Below are 20,571 nucleotides of genomic sequence, written 5' to 3' on the forward strand. Positions count from 1 at the left end.
ATATATATATATACACACACATATACAGTGATGATCATATTTATTGGCACGGTAAAATAAAAGTTACATTTTGTCTAATAAATTCTAAAAAAGGGATTAAATTAAAGAAAATAACAAAGTATATTATGTATTTTTAACTGGCCTTTCCGATGCAGCAAAAATTTTTTAATTTAATCCCTTTTTTTAGAATTTATTAGACAAAATTTAACTTTTATTTTACCGTGCCAATAAATATGATCATCACCGTACGTAACAAATACAAATTTGTAACAATTTCAATGTTCCCTTTTGAACAGCGATGTCACTGTAGCCACGCCCAAGAGCGATGGTCATTTCAATTTACTTGGTTTGACTTGTGTATACCATTTGCCGAAAACGACTTTTCAATTGTCCAACTTTCTTGACAATCGATCATGTTTGTTGTTTCTTCCCATACACGTGCCTGGTGTCAGGTTCATTCATTCAAACAACTTTTTTGTACATCCGATAATTACTTTATGTTATTTCCTGCATATCGTTGCTTAAGTGCACCTATTCTTGTCAAAAATAATTTCGCGGTACAAACAGCCCGGATATTTAACACAGAATTAATATTTGTTTATTATTCGAAATTACCATTTTTAATCATTATATTACTGATGTGGACCCAAGGTTGGGACCACGGAACATGGATTGGGTGTAAGAAAGATATATTAACAAAAGATTACAAGGATAGGATAAAGGGTAAGCAGAGTTTACTAAACAGTGGTTTCTAATATGGGTAGTCATACATGCTGCACACTACTAGTACTCCTGCTGATTTTATGGTATTATGATAGTGTTTCCTGATAGGGTTATCTCACATCATAATATAGTCCTGGAAGAGTCCATGATGCAGGTAAGTTTTGGTCTCACAACGCCCTCTTCGAAGAGTTTTCTTTTATTTTTTAGAAAAAAAAGGGGGAAAGGGGGGGATAATATAAAACTGTTAATATTTCTTCTCGTGTAAATTTTCTTTTTCTTCCTGAGTATTGTTACTTTAGGCGTGTCAAGAGCGAAGTGATTAATTTTTTTTTTTACACGGTGGTCACCACTTATCAAGGCCCGGAAGCCACTCAGGGATAAGGGTTATTGCAAGTACATTACGTTAGTGTGGAGATTTGAAGAAGTGTTTACTTAAGGGGGAGGTTCATTAGGAATTTGTTAACGTTGGACTTGAACACATCCAAGTTGTAGTCAGGTGGGAAGCAGGCAGACGGAACAGAGTTCCACAGGCGTGCAGTTCTAAGAAAGAAGCTTTGTTCATGGAATCCACGTTTAATGACCTCCCTAAACACATACTTAAATCATTCGTTGACATCTATGTTGATGATACGACCATCTACGGCAACACATCAAAGGCTGTAAATGACAAAGTTCTCTCTGATTCTCTCTCCTCTGATCTCGAGCGCGTGGTTCAGTGGGGGAAATCGTGGCTGGTTACCTTTAATGCATCTAAAACCAAACTCCTATCTTTACATCATCAACGCTCTGATCCCTATCTGGCATCAATTGAAATGGATGGCTCTCGTCTGGGAGAAGCCCCGTGTTTTGACAAGCTTCTGGGTTTGTCCTTTACTCCTGATCTGAAATAGAACACGTACATCAAGTCTGTTGCCAAGGTCGCTGGAAAATATTATGTCGATCGGCTCTTTGCAGGTATTTTGTGTTGATTCCTCCGATTCATTCAACCTGAGCTGGTTCATATGGCATTTGTGAGTGTTTTTTGGTTCCTGGACCTAGGCCAGCTTGCCAATTTTTTGTTCGATGGTGCCTACTTCCAAGAATGTAATGTTGTCTCTGTAAGCCTGAAAAGGAATTTATTGGCAGGACAGAACTATTTCTTATGGTGCAAGATGGTTTTCTTGAACATTGCTTTCTGTGGAATGAGTTTATCGAAGACAAACTTGACTTTTCTTGTAAACATCATTTCTGCAGGCGTGCGTCCCATAGGTGTGTTCGGATTAGGGGTTATCACCTGCAAAAACTGTTGCAATGCACTTTCTATCGCTGTACTTAGTGCTTTTTACAGCCCTCTATACAGTATCCATAAACTTCTTGGCCTGACCATTCAAGGTGATACTGAGGGTTTGTAATATGGTCCACTTAATATGACTTGCAAAAGTCTCTGAATTCACTTGATGTGAATTCATTGCCGTTATATGTCACAACGTCAAAACATGTGAATTAAAACGAACTTGTGCAAAAATTTGATTGTGCAGTTCGTGGTTGGTCTTTTACATTGTAGGACCTCAGACCAATTTTGAGTGGCTATCCACAACAATGAGCTAGTACATGTTGTCTAAAGGTTTTGAAAAATTAATATGAATTCTCTGCAATGAGTGATCTGTGGTTTCGTTATGGTTTTCTTGTTGTAGCTGGGCATTTTGCTGCAAGCACGCATACCTATTTTATCATTTCTGCTATGTCTTTTTCTATGTTTGGCCAATATGCATAGCAGCGCATGAGGCTTTTCATACAGTTCTTCCCCCGATGTCCCATGCATACGTAAATATAAGCGCACAAATATGACAAAGTAAATATAGAACCAAATATAGATTATAAGCTGTTTAAGAAATAGTTACATTGTACATACAAATAGTTGCTCTCTGATATATATATATATATATATATATATTAATTCGATATGCACACACACACACACACAAAGATATATATATACACACACACACGCGAACATGTATGTATATATATACATACATATATAAATATATGCAAACACATATACTCACATAAATATACGTAAACACATATACTCACATAAATATATGCAAATACATATACTCACATAAATATATGCAAACACATATACTCACATAAATATACACAAACACATATACTCACATAAATATACACAAACACATACTCACATAAATATACGCAAACACATATACTCACATAAATATATGCAAATACATATACTCACATAAATATATGCAAACACATATACTCACATAAATATACACAAACACATATACTCACATAAATATACGCAAACACATACTCACATAAATATACGCAAACACATACTCACATAAATATACACAAACACTTATACTCACATAAATATACGCAAACACATACTCACATAAATATACGCAAACACATACTCACATAAATATACACAAACACATATACTCACATAGATATACGCAAACACATACTCACATAAATATACGCAAACACATACTCACATAAATATACACAAACACTTATACTCACATAAATATACGCAAACACATACTCACATAAATATACGCAAACACATATACTCACATAAATATATGCAAATACATATACTCACATAAATATATGCAAACACATATACTCACATAAATATATGCAAACACATATACTCACATAAATATACACAAACACATATACTCACATAAATATACACAAACACATATACTCACATAAATATACGCAAACACATATACTCACATAAATATACGCAAACACATACTCACATAAATATACGTAAACACTTATACTCACATAAATATACGCAAACACATATACTCACATAAATATATGCAAATACATATACTCACATAAATATATGCAAACACATATACTCACATAAATATATGCAAATACATATACTCACATAAATATACACAAACACATATACTCACATAAATATACACAAACACATACTCACATAAATATATGCAAATACATATACTCACATAAATATATGCAAACACATATACTCACATAAATATATGCAAACACATATACTCACATAAATATACACAAACACATATACTCACATAAATATACACAAACACATATACTCACATAAATATACACAAACACATACTCACATAAATATACGCAAACACATACTCCTGAGGATTTTTCTTTATAGGCTGTTTGGAATCACTACACGATCATTATACAGTAGGACATCATCATAGAGGGAGTACACTTCAGGTACTTTCGGATCTTCATTGTGAATGTTGTTCTTGATGGATTGTATGAATTCATCCTCTCAAGATTTCCTTTTAATGGCGGCCAAAATCACTAGAAGCTCTTTGATTGTATTTGTGATCATCTTTTTTAGATTTCGCAATTCGTCCTTAGCAATGATGGAGTCTTCGAAAACTTCTGGATTTTGGGAAATGAGTTGTGATAAGCTGTCCACATAGCAACTATTTGATCTTGAAGTTGTTGTTTACGAGAATCGTTCCCCAAACGAAGCAATCTATTAAACTGGCAGACCTTTCTTGGGCCCAAAGATTGTTATTAGGGGTTTATGGTCGTTTTTTGATACGAATTGTCTTTCATATAAGTATCTGTGGAACCTTGTGACATCGAATATTATTCCTGGAGCCTCTTTCTCTATTTGAGAAGTCTAATTTCCTGCATTCTTGTAAATAAATAAAATTCTCCTCATAAATAAAATGTTACGCCAAGCATTCTTATTTCTTCCACTACTTTCCGTCACCCATGTGCAACACACATAGGCAAATAGAGACGTTTCTAGATTTTCTCTACTTTACCGTTAATTCGTGACAGTTTAATAAATGATGACATTTTAATTAAAAAAAAACTAACCCTAACCTTAACCCTGACTTACACGAGTCCTTTTATTAGGTTGGTTAAAAAAAATAATGTTGTTTTTTGACGTTATATATACATATATATATATATATATATATATATATATATATATATATATATATATATATATACATATATATATATATAGTCATCCACATACAGTAGTTTCGCTGTATCACATCTCATCAGTGTGGCTAGAAAGGCAACTACCTCAAGCCAGGATCAAAACCCGACCACCCAAACGAGCGTCAAGGCTTCTTACCAGTACGTTATTTGGCTGCTGCTGTGCGGGTAGTGAATTAACGATGTTTTGACATCGTCCGAAATACCTAAGCTCGATTTGTTTACACAAAGAGCATCGCTTTATACGCTAATGGCAGCTTGTATATCACTTCCCAGTATGCTCAACCCAAATATAAATGAGATTATTTTTGCACCAATCTAAAATAGATTTTAAAAGTGTTATTCCTTTTAATAAGATTCAAACCAAAATTCAAAGACAGTAATTCATGAAGATTAGGAGAAATTAATGATTTTGAATGACTGTACGATCCTTTTGTGTAAAATTAAATCCACAATTTGTAAACTTTCCCAAGTTCTTAAATTCAGAACAGATATTTTTGCTAATGACGTAAATGAGCCAGCAGACAAACACATATTAGTCTTCATACATAATCTTCTGTAAGGTATTGATAGTTATAATATACCGACACGCACATTCATAACAACAAAAAAAAAAAAAATATTGCACAACTATCAACTTAGGATATCCTTATAAATCTGACTCCTAATTTACAATAACCTCTAAGTGGTAATGTGCCTTGATTGAGGTGGAAGAAATATTTCTATATATATCTATAAAAGTGAAAATGCGTGTGAAGACATTTAGTGGATATTTGGTTGTTTGAACGCTCAAAGTGCAAATCCGGGGAGAGGAAGAGGGAGGGGAAGAGGTGAGTAGTAAAATTTTTTTATTTTGTTTATTTTTTTAATAATATATATTAATGATTTTTCTTTTTTTTAAATTTTTTTTATTCTCCTTGTGAACATTTTAGAAAACTGTATATGTACGTATGAGTTATGACTTCAAGCAGAAATAAGTTGTTTTTTTTTTTTGTTTTTTCGTTAATTCACCATTTTGCATTATTAATATTTTAAAAATTGTGTTAAATGTTTTGAATTTTGTTTTTGGTGGATATATTATACATATCCCCCAGTCGTGCAAAATATGAAAAATGAACTGCTTTGAGGAAGAAACGAACAACGCGTTTACTTGAATTAAGCGAACTAGGATTTATTTCGTGAAAAAACACATGAAAGAAAAGGGTACTACATGTGTTTAGTTTGGCGTGCGTCTCTCGCTGTTTACTGGTGAGAAGGAAAGTCTATTGTTGTAGAGAGAGAAAGATAGAAAGTCAATCCAGTTTGTTGTGCGTCTCTCGCTATTAGCTGGTGAGAAGGAAAGTCTATTGTAGTATAGAGAGAGAGAGAAAATGAGAAAAGGTCAATCCAGACCATGGAGATAGAAAACGTGTAAGGTGTACGTACTGTCTGTTATCTCTTGCCCCCCACACATACAGTAGCAGGGGACGTGATGTGTGCAGGCGCGCGTGCCCCAAAAGGGGCGAATGGTTCGTCGAACCTCTCCACTCAGAAGCTGAATTGAAAAGAGTAGGAAAGCTGGTCTGAAAAGGGCTGGTCTCTTGCTTTTATAGTTGTTTCCGGTGGTCTTTTGTGCATGTGTGAATTTCTTTTGAAAGGGAAGTGACGTTGTCCATGTGTGCGTACGTGTGCGTGTATGTGAGTACATGTGTGTACGTTAGCGTGTTTGCGTATGCACGTGAATGTGAGTGTATGCACGCGAACGTGAAGACATCTACGTGTGTATACGTGTGGGCATGTACGTTTGTGTGCGCATATGTATATGACAAGAAATATGGCTTGAGATGTGAACGAGTGTTTTTGTGTAAGACTAGGAAAGGCTCCCACAGACACTTCTCAACGAATTATTGATCTACAGACTTGAAATGCACTATACAGGATATTCAGACATGTGGAAAACTTTTTAATCCGTTTTCATCCGGAAAAAAGGGCTGCTAAGGAGTCAAAATTGAAAAATTGGATTCTTTTCTGTTTGTTAACTGTTTCACGAATGCGCATGCGTGAATGGTTCACAGTACAGATTAGTTAAGAATAAACAGATTTGAAAACACTTTTAAAAGTCGTGTCATGCTGGTGTAATGGTTATCGTACTTGACTCATAGTGTTTCGATTTCGATCTCAGCTCGAGTATATTTTCTTTTTTTACTTACAAGTGAATGGTTAATAAAAAAAATCCATAATACTCGTATGCACCTGTTTACTTTCTGAATTAAATAAAATATAATATTTATGCGTATTTTAGTAACTAAATAATAAATAGAGAAAATGAAAACAATTTTTCTACAAAAAGATTCTTTTTTCTTTTCTTTAACAGATCACACTCTCTCTGTATCTTTTCGAAAGACAATCGGTTGGATTGGATTTGGAGAAAAACTGGAACTTTCACCTTCCTGTCGACTGTCACTCTTTAAAAACAGTCCTCACCATTGGCGAAGCGATTGGACTCAATGGTGCCAGGTACGACACTCATGATAAATATGTTTTTGTGCCAATGTTATGTTTTCCACGATGAGCGATCAACAAACCTTTTTTTTTTTTTTCCTCGTAAAAATTTGTTGTCATTTTTTTTTTTTTTTTTTTTTTTTGTCTGGATTTTATCCGAAAAAGTTTTGTAATCAGTAACGGAGGACTTCCAAAGAATAATCACACAAAAGTTCAGATAGACAACTAACAAAGGTAACAACAACAACAACAACAGCTGGGACAACAACAACAACAACAACAACAACAACAACAAAACAAATGGGACAGCAACAACTATTTATGCGAGTGTTACGAGGGAGCATTTCGATAAAATAATAATAAAAATCAACTGTTTGTTTAAAATGTGTGCTAAAGTATTCTAGGCAGCCCTAATAGTCAAATCTCAAAAGTTTTTAATTCACGAAATAGTTTAGAAGCCAGAGTATAGTAATAGAAAGTTTAGAAGGATTAGAAGTGTTAGAATGATCTAGAAGGCCCCAGAGGATTCTGCAATAATCTAGAATGGGTTTTGGTGCCATATAAATAAAAGTGGAGAGGGGGTTAGGGGGAAACAGATCAGTTATCAGCTTGTACCCGTTAAGGTAACTACGGTCTCGGATTCATGGATAAGTGCAGCCAAAGGAATCCAAAACACAAAAAGGAAAATACATCCTATCAACCCACAGCAAGTTGCAGAAATTGCTTTCTGGTCTAGTGGTAAATACAATTTTGAAATTTTCTCATTGACCAAACATTTAATAAAAGAAAAACAAAAAGGAATCTTATTGTCATTGAATTTCATTATTAATAGAGTGAGTAGGCACTCGAAGTCTGGCCTGTTAGATATTTGGAGGCGGGTCAGTTTCAGATAATTACTTTTTAAATAGTACTAATACACCCATTGCCCCATAAAGGGTAAGATGAAAAATGTTCAAAATAAAAACTGATTTTGAGATCATATTGTCGTTTATTTTCTTGAGGAAATATTTTTAAGTGAAAAATAAAACTCCGAAAGCTTCCATAGAACCATATTTATATTCATATTTAAATCAGTTTTTTTTTAACTCAACAGAATTAAATTACATTTATTTGTAAGGAAAACACATTAAATAAGTCAAAATAAAACATTGTTGACCTTGTGTATGTTTTGAATAGCATCAGAAGTTTTAATATCTGGCGTAAGATAGGGTGGCCATGAAATCAGTAAGCTGACAATTTTTTTGAAAGTGGAAGTCAGAACCAGATGGACAGTTTAAACGGCCAAGCAATCATGCTGATCTGAGTTTTATGATTAATTTTGACTACCTTCCTTTTCCCTCGTATACCTCCACTTCCTCGTCCTGGTTTTCGACTCGAGTCTCACCAAGCCATCTTTTCTTTTGTATTTGATAGTGGTAATTCTAAACAACTGTATCTTTTGTTAACCGACCTTTTTTTGCTTGTTTTGTTATTGTTGTAAATATTTGTGAACAAAACTTTTCGTTTATTTTCTATTGTTGAAAATAAAGGAAAATATCATTTTTCTAAAACCATATTTCATATCGTTCATATTTTTAATTGTTACACCTTTGAATGTAACATAAGAGCAGTGGTTGATGGGCAAAAATCAGAGGCCCACAGTATTAATGCTGGTGTCCCTCAGGGGTCCATCCTGGGCCCAACTCTCTTCCTGATGTATCAATGATCTCCCAAAACACATGCTTAAATCATTCGTTGACATCTATTGCTGATGACACGACCATCTATGGCAACACATCAAAGGCCATAAATGACCAAGTTCTCTCTGATTCTCTCTCCTCGGATCTTGAATGCGTGGTACAATGCGGGAAGAGGTGGCTGGTTACTTTTAATGCATCTAAAACCAAGCTCCTATCTTTACATCATCAACGCCCTGATCCCCATGTGGCATCAATTAAAATGGATGGCTCTCGTCTTGGAGAAGCTTCATATTTTGACAACCTTCTAGGCTTGACCTTTACTCCTGATCTGAAATGGAACACGTACATCAAATCTGTTGCCAAGGTTGCTGGAAGAATGGTGGGATCTTTTTACCCTCCAGTAGATATCTCACTGCTGATGCAATTCTCTATCCATATAAAAACCAAGTACGTCCAGGGATGGAGTATTGTTGCCACATCTGGGCAGGAGCTGCTAGAAGCAGCTTATCCTGCCTTGACAGAGTTCAAAATAGACTTTGTAACTTAGTGGGGGATGGCCTTTTCTCTTCCCTGCAACCTCTCTCCCACCGAAGGGATGTTGCGAGCCTGTCTTTGTTTTATCATTATTTCCATGGCAAGTGCTCGTCTGAGCTCCAATCTCTGGTACCCCCTCATCAATCTTTTTCAAAAAACACTCATCTATCTGAAACCACTGTCAATGACTTTTACCAACTCTGTAACTGTGCATAAGTCAAATTGTATATTCCACGAACAATGCTTCTTTCTTAGAAGTGCACGCTTAATAACCCTTATCCTCGAGTGGCCTCAGGGCCTTGATAAGTGGTGGCCTCTATGTAAAAAAAAAAAAATTTTACACAAAGTCAACTAGGCTATATGTCTTGTCAAAAGATTCACAAAAGCAAAATACAGGTACTTCTTGTCCCAAAAGATTGAATTGTTCCCATCTTGTTGAATATAAATAAAATTAACTGGCGGGACCTGTGAAAATTCTACAGTGGTTGGTTGTTGGTTGGTTGTTTTTGTTTTACGGCATATCAACCCTTTTCGGCTTGTTTAATGCCGAATCCAAAGATTTTGAAGAAAAATTATTTTAATAGAATATCTTTGTTGTTTTCAGGTCGGTTTCTATTTAATCCATAGTTGGAACCCTAACAGGTCCTACCACTTCGGGTCAGAGTGGACCTGGGAGCAATGGTAATTAAAGGGTGGCTCCACACTCCCTAAAGCCCACAAGCTGGGGCCTCACCACTGGATATAGTTTAAGGTCATATCCAGGACCCCCATTGAGGGACTTTTACTCTCTGCAGGGGGGCAGTCGGCGTATTCTAATGCCTCACCAACAGTGCCACCTGTGAAAATTCCACAGTGGACTCATTCATATGTAATATATTGATGTTAGCATTCTGTGGATGCTCAGTGTAAATGGAGACGCCCTGATATTATTGTAGCTCTTTTGTTAAAACTGCAAAAGTATTTATCTAAGCCAGGAGGGACACCCGGCATAGCCTGGTTGTAAAATATGCTTAAATATGATATTTTAATTTATGCAGTTTTCGTATATATTCTTATAGAGTCAATTTTCTATCGGTTTTTATAAATTATCATTCTTATATTATTGATTTTTATATATTATAAAGTTGTGATTTAAAAAAATTAAAAAAATATTTCTATATGACTTAGGTGCATCAGCTTGAATTGAAACCGAAACCAAAACTTATGAAGAAAAAAAATATATGTATACATCTATAGCTTGAGTTCCTTCAGCTATAATCGAAACCGAAACCAAAACGTATGAATAATTCTTGGTAAAATTATTTATAAATATATATGACTTGAGTGCCATCATAAATGAAACTGAAACCAAAACGTATGAAGAATTCTTGGTAAAAATTATTTATTACAAAAAATAGAAGGGCATAACAATTAAACAGCAGTCACTCGGAAGAAAAAAGATGTAGGTGTGACACACAAAATAATATTAATATATATAGATGTTATGTTTTAATATATTGATGTTCTGTGTTTATTTTTATTTATTTATTTTTTTTTTTGCAGGATTCATGTTGGTTATGAAAATGAATTAAGGCAATCGGATGGCAGATTAAATAAAAGCCCACATCAACCGCTTTTAACTGATGCCATTTTACAGAGAGAATCACAGTTATTTCAAAATGGTGCTCGGCATTCAAAACGATTTGCAGACAACATTTCTCCAAAGGAAAATTACACGAGGAAAGGAAAAACATTAAGGGGAGACAACAAATTATTTTTAGAACCTTTTTCAAAGTCGAATTCAGAATTGAATTACACCCAATTCGACTTATTGAAGAAGAAAATGAAGCTGCGTCGAAAGTTTTTACAATCTGTGTTTTTAGTTGATGACAAAAGCACGCAGAAAACAAGGGAGATAAACGATGCAAAAAACATGTTTAATACTTTGAACGAAGACGAAACATCCTTAAGAATACGGCGTTTGGGCAAAGCGCTAACAGATGGGGATCAATCTACACATTTAAATAATAAAGAAAATATTCCAAATAAAGAAAGTATCGATTCTAGTTCAAGCATAATCCATTTATTTAACACAAAATACATCAGTTCTACACCATCTGCGCCTTTTTATTCAACATCCACAGATGATAAAATATTTTTCATTCCTTCATCTACAAGAATGCCATCAAATACGAAAAGTAATTCCAAAACTGATCTGCCTTTTGTAGAATATTCCAGACGGTTAACCTTAAAACAAGAAAACGAGACAGCTTTACCTAATACGAAACCTTCTGTGTCATCCCACGAAACAATTACATTGAAAATGGCATCATTCAAAACATCTACAACTGTAGGCATGAAAAAGAGAACTTCAGAGAAGCAGGGGTTATCTCCCTTTCCTCCAACAAGAAAAGTGGATATGTTCACAACAACAGACCTAATGCCAAAAGAAAGTCAAAATGCAAGTGCAAGTCATAAAACTACAGATAACAAGGATTTAATGTCGACGTTAAGAACATCATCGGCTAACGAGAGCAGTATAATGACAATTTCCGCTTTGGTAGAATCAACAATTCCATCAAGAAGATCGACACTGAAATGGAGACAGACAAGCAGCCCGAAGCAAGTATCAACTCACGAAATGACCCGAATGTCTAGCGCAAATGGCAGTGATGAGCACAGTTCATCTATAACCACAAGTCTGTCAAAGACTTCAACGCCAACAAAGACAACCACACCCATGACTTTGTTGTCATCATTACCGACAACATTAAAGACATCAACAATTACCAACAAAATCACGTCTGAGTTTTTAACACAATCAACTCATTTGTTGACCGCTTCTCCTACATCTGACCTTTGGGTGACGATTAACAGCACAAACCCCATGGCATCCACAAACGAGTTGATCAATTCAACATTAGCAGGCGAGATCACAACGTTTCTTCCGCAGCACACTGATAAGAACCTCGTTGCGGAAGATGAAGATGACACTTATTTCTGGCCCGTTGTGCTTTCTTTGGTCATAGGAATTCCAGCTGTTATCGTGTTTTCGATAGCAATGGTTGTCATTCTAAGGAAAAGGTCAGTGATTTAAGTCTTGATTTTTTATTTCATGTTTCATCATCATCATCATCATCATCATCATCATCATCATCATCAATTTAACGTTCATTTTACATACTATTATGTGTTGAACATTTTTCTGAAATTGACTTCTGAATAATATATCTCTGGCCAGGTCTTTATTTAGCCCTCTTTCTCTCAAATCTATCCATATCACTTCCTCCCATGTTTTAATACGATAACACTATAAAACAACAAAGTCATGGTCAAAAGTGACGCAAATACATGCATTTGTTCAAAAATTAATTTGATGTGTAATTGTTAAAATTAGTGATGGGACGATTCGAATATTTTTCCTGACTCGAATACAATAACTGATTCTGTTCTGTATTTCAAATCCTAAAATCCTTTTGGTTTTTATCAATACTAAAATATTACTTCTTCTAATAATTCTAAAGTTTTTTTAAGAATCCTTGAATATTATTTCTTTTCCTCAATCCTAAAAAATGTTTTTAACAATTCTAAAATATGTTATTTGTTTTAGCAATCCTAATATATTATTTGTTAACAATTTTAAAATATTTGATTTAACAATTCTAAAATATTTTTTAACAATGTCAAAATATCTTTCACAATTCTAAAATACTTTTTTAACAATTTCAAAATATTTTTCACAATTCTAAAATATTTTTTAAACAATGTCAAAATATCTTTCACAATTCTAAACTATTTTTTTAACAATTTCAAAATATTTTTCACTATTCTAAAATATTTTTCACAATTCTAAAATATTTTTTTTTACAATTTCAAAATATTTTTCACAATTCTAAAATATTTTTTTTACAATTTAAAAATATTTTTTATAATTCTAAAATATTTTTCACAATTCTAAAATACTTTTTTAACAATTTCAAAATATTTTTTAACAATTCTAAAATAGTTTTTTATAATTTTAAAATATTTTTTAACAATTCTAACATATTTTTTTAACAATTTCAAAATATTTTTCACAATTCTAAAATATTTTTTTAACAATTTCAAAATATTTTTCACAATTCTAAAATATTTTTTTTAACAATTTCAAAATATTTTTCACAATTCTAAAATATTTTTCACAATTCTAAAATATTCTTTTTACAATTTCAAAATAATTTTCACAATTCTAAAATACTTTTTTAACAATTTCAAAATAATTTTCACAATTCTAAAATATTTTTCACAATTCTAAAATATTTTTCACAATTCTAAAATATTTTTTTTACAATTCCAAAATATTTTTCACAATTCTAAACTATTTTTTTAACAATTTTAAAAATATTTTTTAACAATTTTAAAATATTTGATTTAACAATTCTAAAATATTTTTTTAACAATTTCAAAATATTTTTCACAATTCTAAAATATTTTTCACAATTCTAAAATACTTTTTTAACAATTTCAAAATATTTTTCACAATTCTAAAATATTTTTCACAATTCTAAAATATTTTTTTTACAATTTCAAAATATTTTTCACAATTCTAAAATACTTTTTTAACAATTTCAAAATATTTTTCACAATTCTAAAATATTTTTCACAATTCTAAAATATTTTTCACAATTCTAAAATATTTTTTTACAATTTCAAAATATTTTTCACAATTCTAAACTATTTTTTTAACAATGTCAAAATTTTTTTCACAATTCTAAAATATTTTTTTAACAATTTCAAAATATTTTTCACAATTCTAAAATATTTTTCACAATTCTAAAATATTTTTTGATACAATTTCAAAATAATTTTCACAATTCTAAAATATTTTTTTAACAATTTCAAAACATTTTTCACAATTCTAAAATATTTTTCACAATTCTAAAATATTTATTTTACAATTTCAAAATATTTTTCACAATTCTAAAATATTCTTTTAACAATTTCAAAATATTTTTCACAATTCTAAAATATTTTTCACAATTCTAAAATACTTTTTTAACAATTTCAAAATACTTTTCACAATTCTAAAATATTTTTTTAACAATTTCAAAATATCTTTCACCATTCTAAAATATTTGTTAATAATACTAGAATATTATTTGTTTTAGCAATCTTACATTTTTTAAACTGTTTAAAATATTATTTGTCTTTACAATTCTGAAATATTCTTTTAACAATCCTAAAATATTCCTGAACTAGGGGGGGTACCCGGCGTTGCCCGAGTGTTTGTTTCCGGGACGGGGGGGGGGAGGAGGAGTTTTAAAAAATGTTATGGTAGGTAAGTAGGAAGGATCAAACCCGGAGTCATGAGTAAAAGTAGGAAAATAAAGTATGAAAAAAAAAAAAAAAGAAAAAAAAAACATCTGCAACGTTAACAGTTCGGCCACCAAGAAAAATCCATTCCAGTTGTTTAGGAAAAAAAAAAAAAAAAACGACTACGGTAGGTCGGCGCGAACGTGAAAATATAATGTGAATTGTCCAGCACGCTAACCACTACGCCACAGAGCACTGCAGCTTAGTTTAGTGATTTATGAAAGAACTACGAAGCCAAACCGGTGTTCTCTACTCAACTGTTCCTTGTGAACGATCCCCAAACGGTGTTAAGTGGTGGCAGGGGGAGGAGGGATTTATTAGAGAGAAAATATTTTACCACTTCCATTGATCTTAACCGATTTTGGCCGTGACTTCTCAGCAGAAAAAGTATAGAAATCTAAGATTATCGAGGAATTTGAGAAATAATAAGCCTATAACACACCTCAGATATTGTTCTGCCGTTTGTGCATATTATATTTGCATGAAATATCTTGATTTTTAATCCTATTAATGTCAAAATCAGACGGGAAAAAATTAGTTCATTTTATTTATATAGATATTATCTGTTTGAACAATTATAAAATGTTGTAACAATTCTAAAATATTATTTGTTTTTAACAATCCAAAATTTTATGTTTTTAACAATCCAAAATTTTATTTGTTTTTAACAATCCAAAATTTTATGTTTTTTACTATCCTAAAATTTTATTCATTTTTAACAATCCTAAAATATTTGTTTTTAACAATCCTAAAATATTATTTGTTTTTAACAATCCTAAAATATTATTTGTTTTTAACAATCCAAAATTTTATTTGTTTTTAACAATCCTAAAATATTATTTGTTTTTAACAATCCTAAAATATTATTTGTTTTTAACAATCCAAAATGTGATTTGTTTTTAATTATCCTAAAATTTTATTTGTTTTTAACAATCCTAAAATATTATTTGTTTTTAACAATCCAAAATTTTATTTGTTTTTAATTATCCTAAAATTTTATTTGTTTTTAACAATCTAAAATTTTATTTGTTTTTAATTATCCTAAAATTTTATTTGTTTTTAACAATCCTAAAATATTATTTGTTTTTAACAATCCAAAATTTTATTTGTTTTTAACAATCCAAAATTTTATTTGTTTTTAACAATCCTAAAATATTATTTGTTTTTAACAATCCAAAATTTTATTTGTTTTTAATTATCCTAAAATTTTATTCACTTTTAACAATCCTAAAATTTTATTTGTTTTCATAAAATCCCAAAATGCATTTAAAAGATAAAATTTCACTAAATCTAATGTTTTATTGCTTTTTACAGGAACATTGATAGCAGCACATTCTTTTTTGGTTCTGCAATCGGAGACGAAGAAGTATGACGTGAACTAAGAGCGTCACAAGAGCATGTGGCGCGGTTGCCATCCAGAGGAGAATCAAGACTTTAAGAAAACACACTTAAAAAAAAGCACGATTCTTCTTAAGAATTGGCACATACCATTTTTCGAAAAAATCTAGAATTTTTCGAGTTATGCAAAATGCCTGCCATTTTAGATAAGGAACTAAAAGAATGCTGAAATGGTACAAAGTTAAGAAGACGCCAATTTTGTGCAATATTATAAAACAACAAAGTCATGGCTCAAAGTGATGTAAACACATGCATTTGTTCAGAAATTAATTTAATATGTAATTGTTAAAATTAGTGATGGGACGATTATAATATTTTTCCTGATTCCGATAAAATTACTGATTCTGTTCTGTTTTTCAATTCCAATACAATTACTGATTCTGTTCTGTATTTCCAATTCAAATACAATTACCGATTCCAATTTTAATTATTTTTAAATCTAAAAATATTTAGCTATTGAATTGTTGCTTTTAATTTTCAGATTATCATAAAAATCCGTATAAGTGCATATTTTTTTTGCAAATGTAAAAATACACGTGAGACGTTGATCTATAGATTTTAGTTTTACTGCAAGTTTAAAATCAATAAACAATTTTCATTTTGTCCTTAAAATCAATAAACAATTTTCATTTTGTCCTTAAAATTAATAAACAATTTTCATTTTGTCCTTAAAATCAATAAACAATTTTCATTTTGTCCTTAAAATTAATAAACAATTTTCATTTTGTCCTTAAAATCAATAAACAATTTTCATTTTGTCCTTAAAAGCAATAAACAATTTTCATTTTGTCCTTAAAATTAATAAACAATTTTCATTTTGTCCTTAAAATTAATAAACAATTTTCATTTTGTCCTTAAAATCAATAAACAATTTTCATTTTGTCCTTAAAATCAATAAACAATTTTCATTTTGTCCTTAAAATCAATAAACAATTTTCATTTTGTCCTTAAAATCAATAAACAATTTTCATTTTGTCCTTAAAATCAATAAACAATTTTCATTTTGTCCTTAAAATCAATAAACATTTTTCATTTTGTCCTTAAAATCAATAAACAATTTTCATTTTGTCCTTAAAATCAATAAACAATTTTCATTTTGTCCTTAAAATCAATAAACAATTTTCATTTTGTCCTTAAAATCAATAAACAATTTTCATTTTGTCCTTAAAATCAATAAACAATTTTCATTTTGTCCTTAAAATCAATAAACAATTTTCATTTTGTCCTTAAAATCAATAAACAATTTTCATTTTGTCCTTAAAATTAATAAACAATTTTCATTTTGTCCTTAAAATCAATAAACAATTTTCATTTTGTCCTTAAAAGCAATAAACAATTATCATTTTGTCCTTAAAATCAATAAACAATTTTCATTTTGTCCTTAAAATCAATAAACAATTTTCATTTTGTCCTTAAAATTAATAAACAATTTTCATTTTGTCCTTAAAATCAATAAACAAGTTTCATTTTGTCCTTAAAATCAATAAACAATTTTCATTTTGTCCTTAAAATTAATAAACAATTTTCATTTTGTCCTTAAAATTAATAAACAATTTTCATTTTGTCCTTAAAATTAATAAACAATTTTCATTTTGTCCTTAAAATTAATAAACAATTTTCATTTTGTCCTTAAAATTAATAAACAATTTTCATTTTGTCCTTAAAATTAATAAACAATTTTCATTTTGTCCTTAAAATTAATAAACAATTTTCATTTTGTCCTTAAAATCAATAAACAATTTTCATTTTGTCCTTAAAAGCAATAAACAATTTTCATTTTGTCCTTAAAATTAATAAACAATTTTCATTTTGTCCTTAAAATTAATAAACAATTTTCATTTTGTCCTTAAAATCAATAAACAATTTTCATTTTGTCCTTAAAATTAATAAACAATTTTCATGTTGTCCTTAAAATCAATAAACAATTATCATTTTGTCCTTAAAATCAATAAACAATTTTCATTTTGTCCTTAAAATCAATAAACAATTTTCATTTTGTCCTTAAAATCAATAAACAATTTTCATTTTGTCCTTAAAATTAATAAACAATTTTCATTTTGTCCTTAAAATCAATAAACAATTTTCATTTTGTCCTTAAAATTAATAAACAATTTTCATTTTGTCCTTAAAATTAATAAACAATTTTCATTTTGTCCTTAAAATCAATAAACAATTTTCATATTGTCCTTAGGATTAGCAATATCAGAAAAACAAACAAAGTAAAGACAATTAAAAGAATATTTTTTAGCATCGAAAACTAGACACAATTTTTTCTGATTCTCGATTCCTTGAAAAGTTCCGATTTTCCGATTCCCAATTCCGATTCCAATTAATCATCTCAACACTAGTTAAAACATGTGAGACGGATCGAGAAAGGATTAGCATTAACTGTATGGGAACTCTAAAAAAGGCATTTCTGACCAATGAAGATTACAAAATGTTCCACCTTCTAATATTTTTATTGCCATTGAAATCAGTGAAATCAACCATTTTTTAATCAACTCGATTGATTGCCTAATATACCAGAAACTTCACATGCCTCCCCACAGTGACTTAGTCCAATACATTATAGTCTACATTGCACTGTAAAGAATTTACTGTTAATTTTATGAAATTATCTGTTCTAGAAGTGTAAGCCATTTTGAGTTTCAGATGGTTCGCTGTTACACACAAGTCCTGGGAGGTGACTTGTTTGTAGTAGACAGTTCCACAGAACAAAATATTCTTACAGTGTCGAAACCCGGGAAAAGAACATGTGAAATTGCTCCAGAAAAGGTTTAATATTTATGAAGCAATTCTAGTTTCTGATTGGTTGGTAGCAGAACGTGAATTAATTTGATTCGTCAGTTCTTAGCAGCATCGTTTATAAATAGAATCGTCCGACTGTGTGGGATCATACCCCATTACAAGTCTCCTAGCAGCTTCGGCTGCAGGGAGACAGGGTAGTACATGTCAAGGATTTGTCACTTGACACTCAGCCCAACAGGTGAGGGGCCGGGAACGAGCCCAGCACCTGTTGGACTGAGGTACACCGCCTGGGTAATACCTAGGAGGTCCACCCTCCCAGGCCTTGCCACCGGGCTTTCTGGTGGGGCAAGTTTATTGCTTGCTGCCTGAGGCGTCCCGACCGGGGAATGCCGACGAGGTTACTCAGGCAATTTTTAAAATTGCAGGAGTGCCCCTCCTTTAGGGGAGCCTGCGGGGTTCCTACTTTCCAGACACTGTAGAGAATTTACTGTTAATTTTATAAAATTATCTGTAAATAAAGACGAAAGTGCAAAAGTTATCATGGTTTATTTGTATTCTAAACAGAAACGTTTATTTTGGACGTGCTCCTGTATTATCAAAGAACCAACTGTTGATTTCCTAAAATTATTTTTACATAATCATTTGAATTAAAGCCAAGAAGTTTGAATAATAAGCTCACGGATAGAATGTTATTAGCCATGGCAATCGGTGGTTGAGAAGGTTTCTTGTGATTGTTAATGGAAGACACTTAGGTTCATTTATTTCTCTTGCTCTCCAGACTTGACTGTGTTTTGTCACAAATGTATTTGATTGGTTACTACTGTCCACGTAATTGGTTACGTCACGCATACGCATTTCATTTTACTTTCCATACACAAGTTGAGAAAAAACTTAGTTATGGCAAGTGAAAAAAAGAAAAAAAAAAGTTTCAAAGTTTGTAGAATTTGATAAGCGATTTTCTTAATTAAAGGATCTTAATTTTTTTAACATCTTAAATATCTTTTCTTTTTTTTTTTTTTTTACAAAGGAATCATCACTTAACAAGGCCTAGAGGCCACTCGAGGATAAGGGTTAAAGAGTGTACATTGGTCAAAAGGACAATATTATAGTAATCGTTAGAAGTATAAATTTGGTAAATTGGATTACTTAAGGTGGAACGGCTCATTAAGAACTTGTTTACATTGGACTTGAAGACGGCCATATTGTAGTCAGCTGGAAAGCAGGTAAACGGAAGAGAGTTCCACAGGTGTACAGTTCTTAGAAAGAAGCTTTGTTCATGGAATCTATGTTTAGGTTTAGGCACAGATTAAGAGTGGGAGAAATTGTTGATAGTGTTTACAGTCAAACGGGTTTTTCTCGTGAATGTTTGGCGAGGGGGGGACCATAGATTGGAGCTCAGACGAGCACTTGCCAAGCCAGGATAAGTTCTTCCTAGCTGCCCAGATGTGACAGCAATACTCCATTATTCCATTATTGTTATACCTGAGTCTTATATAGGCAGAGAATTGAGTCAGCAGATATTTATCAGGTTGTTGCATACGTGCCCGTCGTTTCATAAACAATTTTTGTTCTAAAACGTGTTTTAATATGTGGCAAAGTGTTATATATCATTAGAAACTAAATATTCTGTTCTACAAGATAATGGTCATCGTTTTTTGCTCATATAATT

General features: G+C 31.3%; 1 protein-coding gene across 1 annotated transcript in view; it reads left to right on the forward strand.

Moving 5' to 3' along the window:
• Positions 1–16,515, forward strand: part of LOC145240182 (uncharacterized) — a 61,589-nt gene extending 45,074 nt beyond the window's left edge. Inside the window, exons 4-6 of the mRNA XM_080103768.1 lie at positions 7,085–7,227; positions 10,968–12,488; positions 16,071–16,515. Coding sequence (XP_079959894.1) covers positions 7,085–7,227; positions 10,968–12,488; positions 16,071–16,128 — 1,722 coding nt within the window. The 3' untranslated portion in view covers positions 16,129–16,515. The remainder of the gene's footprint in view (positions 1–7,084; positions 7,228–10,967; positions 12,489–16,070) is intronic.
• Positions 16,516–20,571: the final 4,056 nt, after the last annotated feature.

The sequence above is a fragment of the Euprymna scolopes genome, chromosome 19, assembly GCF_053919585.1.
Source record: "Euprymna scolopes isolate OS-2025 chromosome 19, ASM5391958v1, whole genome shotgun sequence".
NCBI classification, from domain to species: Eukaryota; Metazoa; Mollusca; class Cephalopoda; order Sepiida; family Sepiolidae; genus Euprymna; species Euprymna scolopes.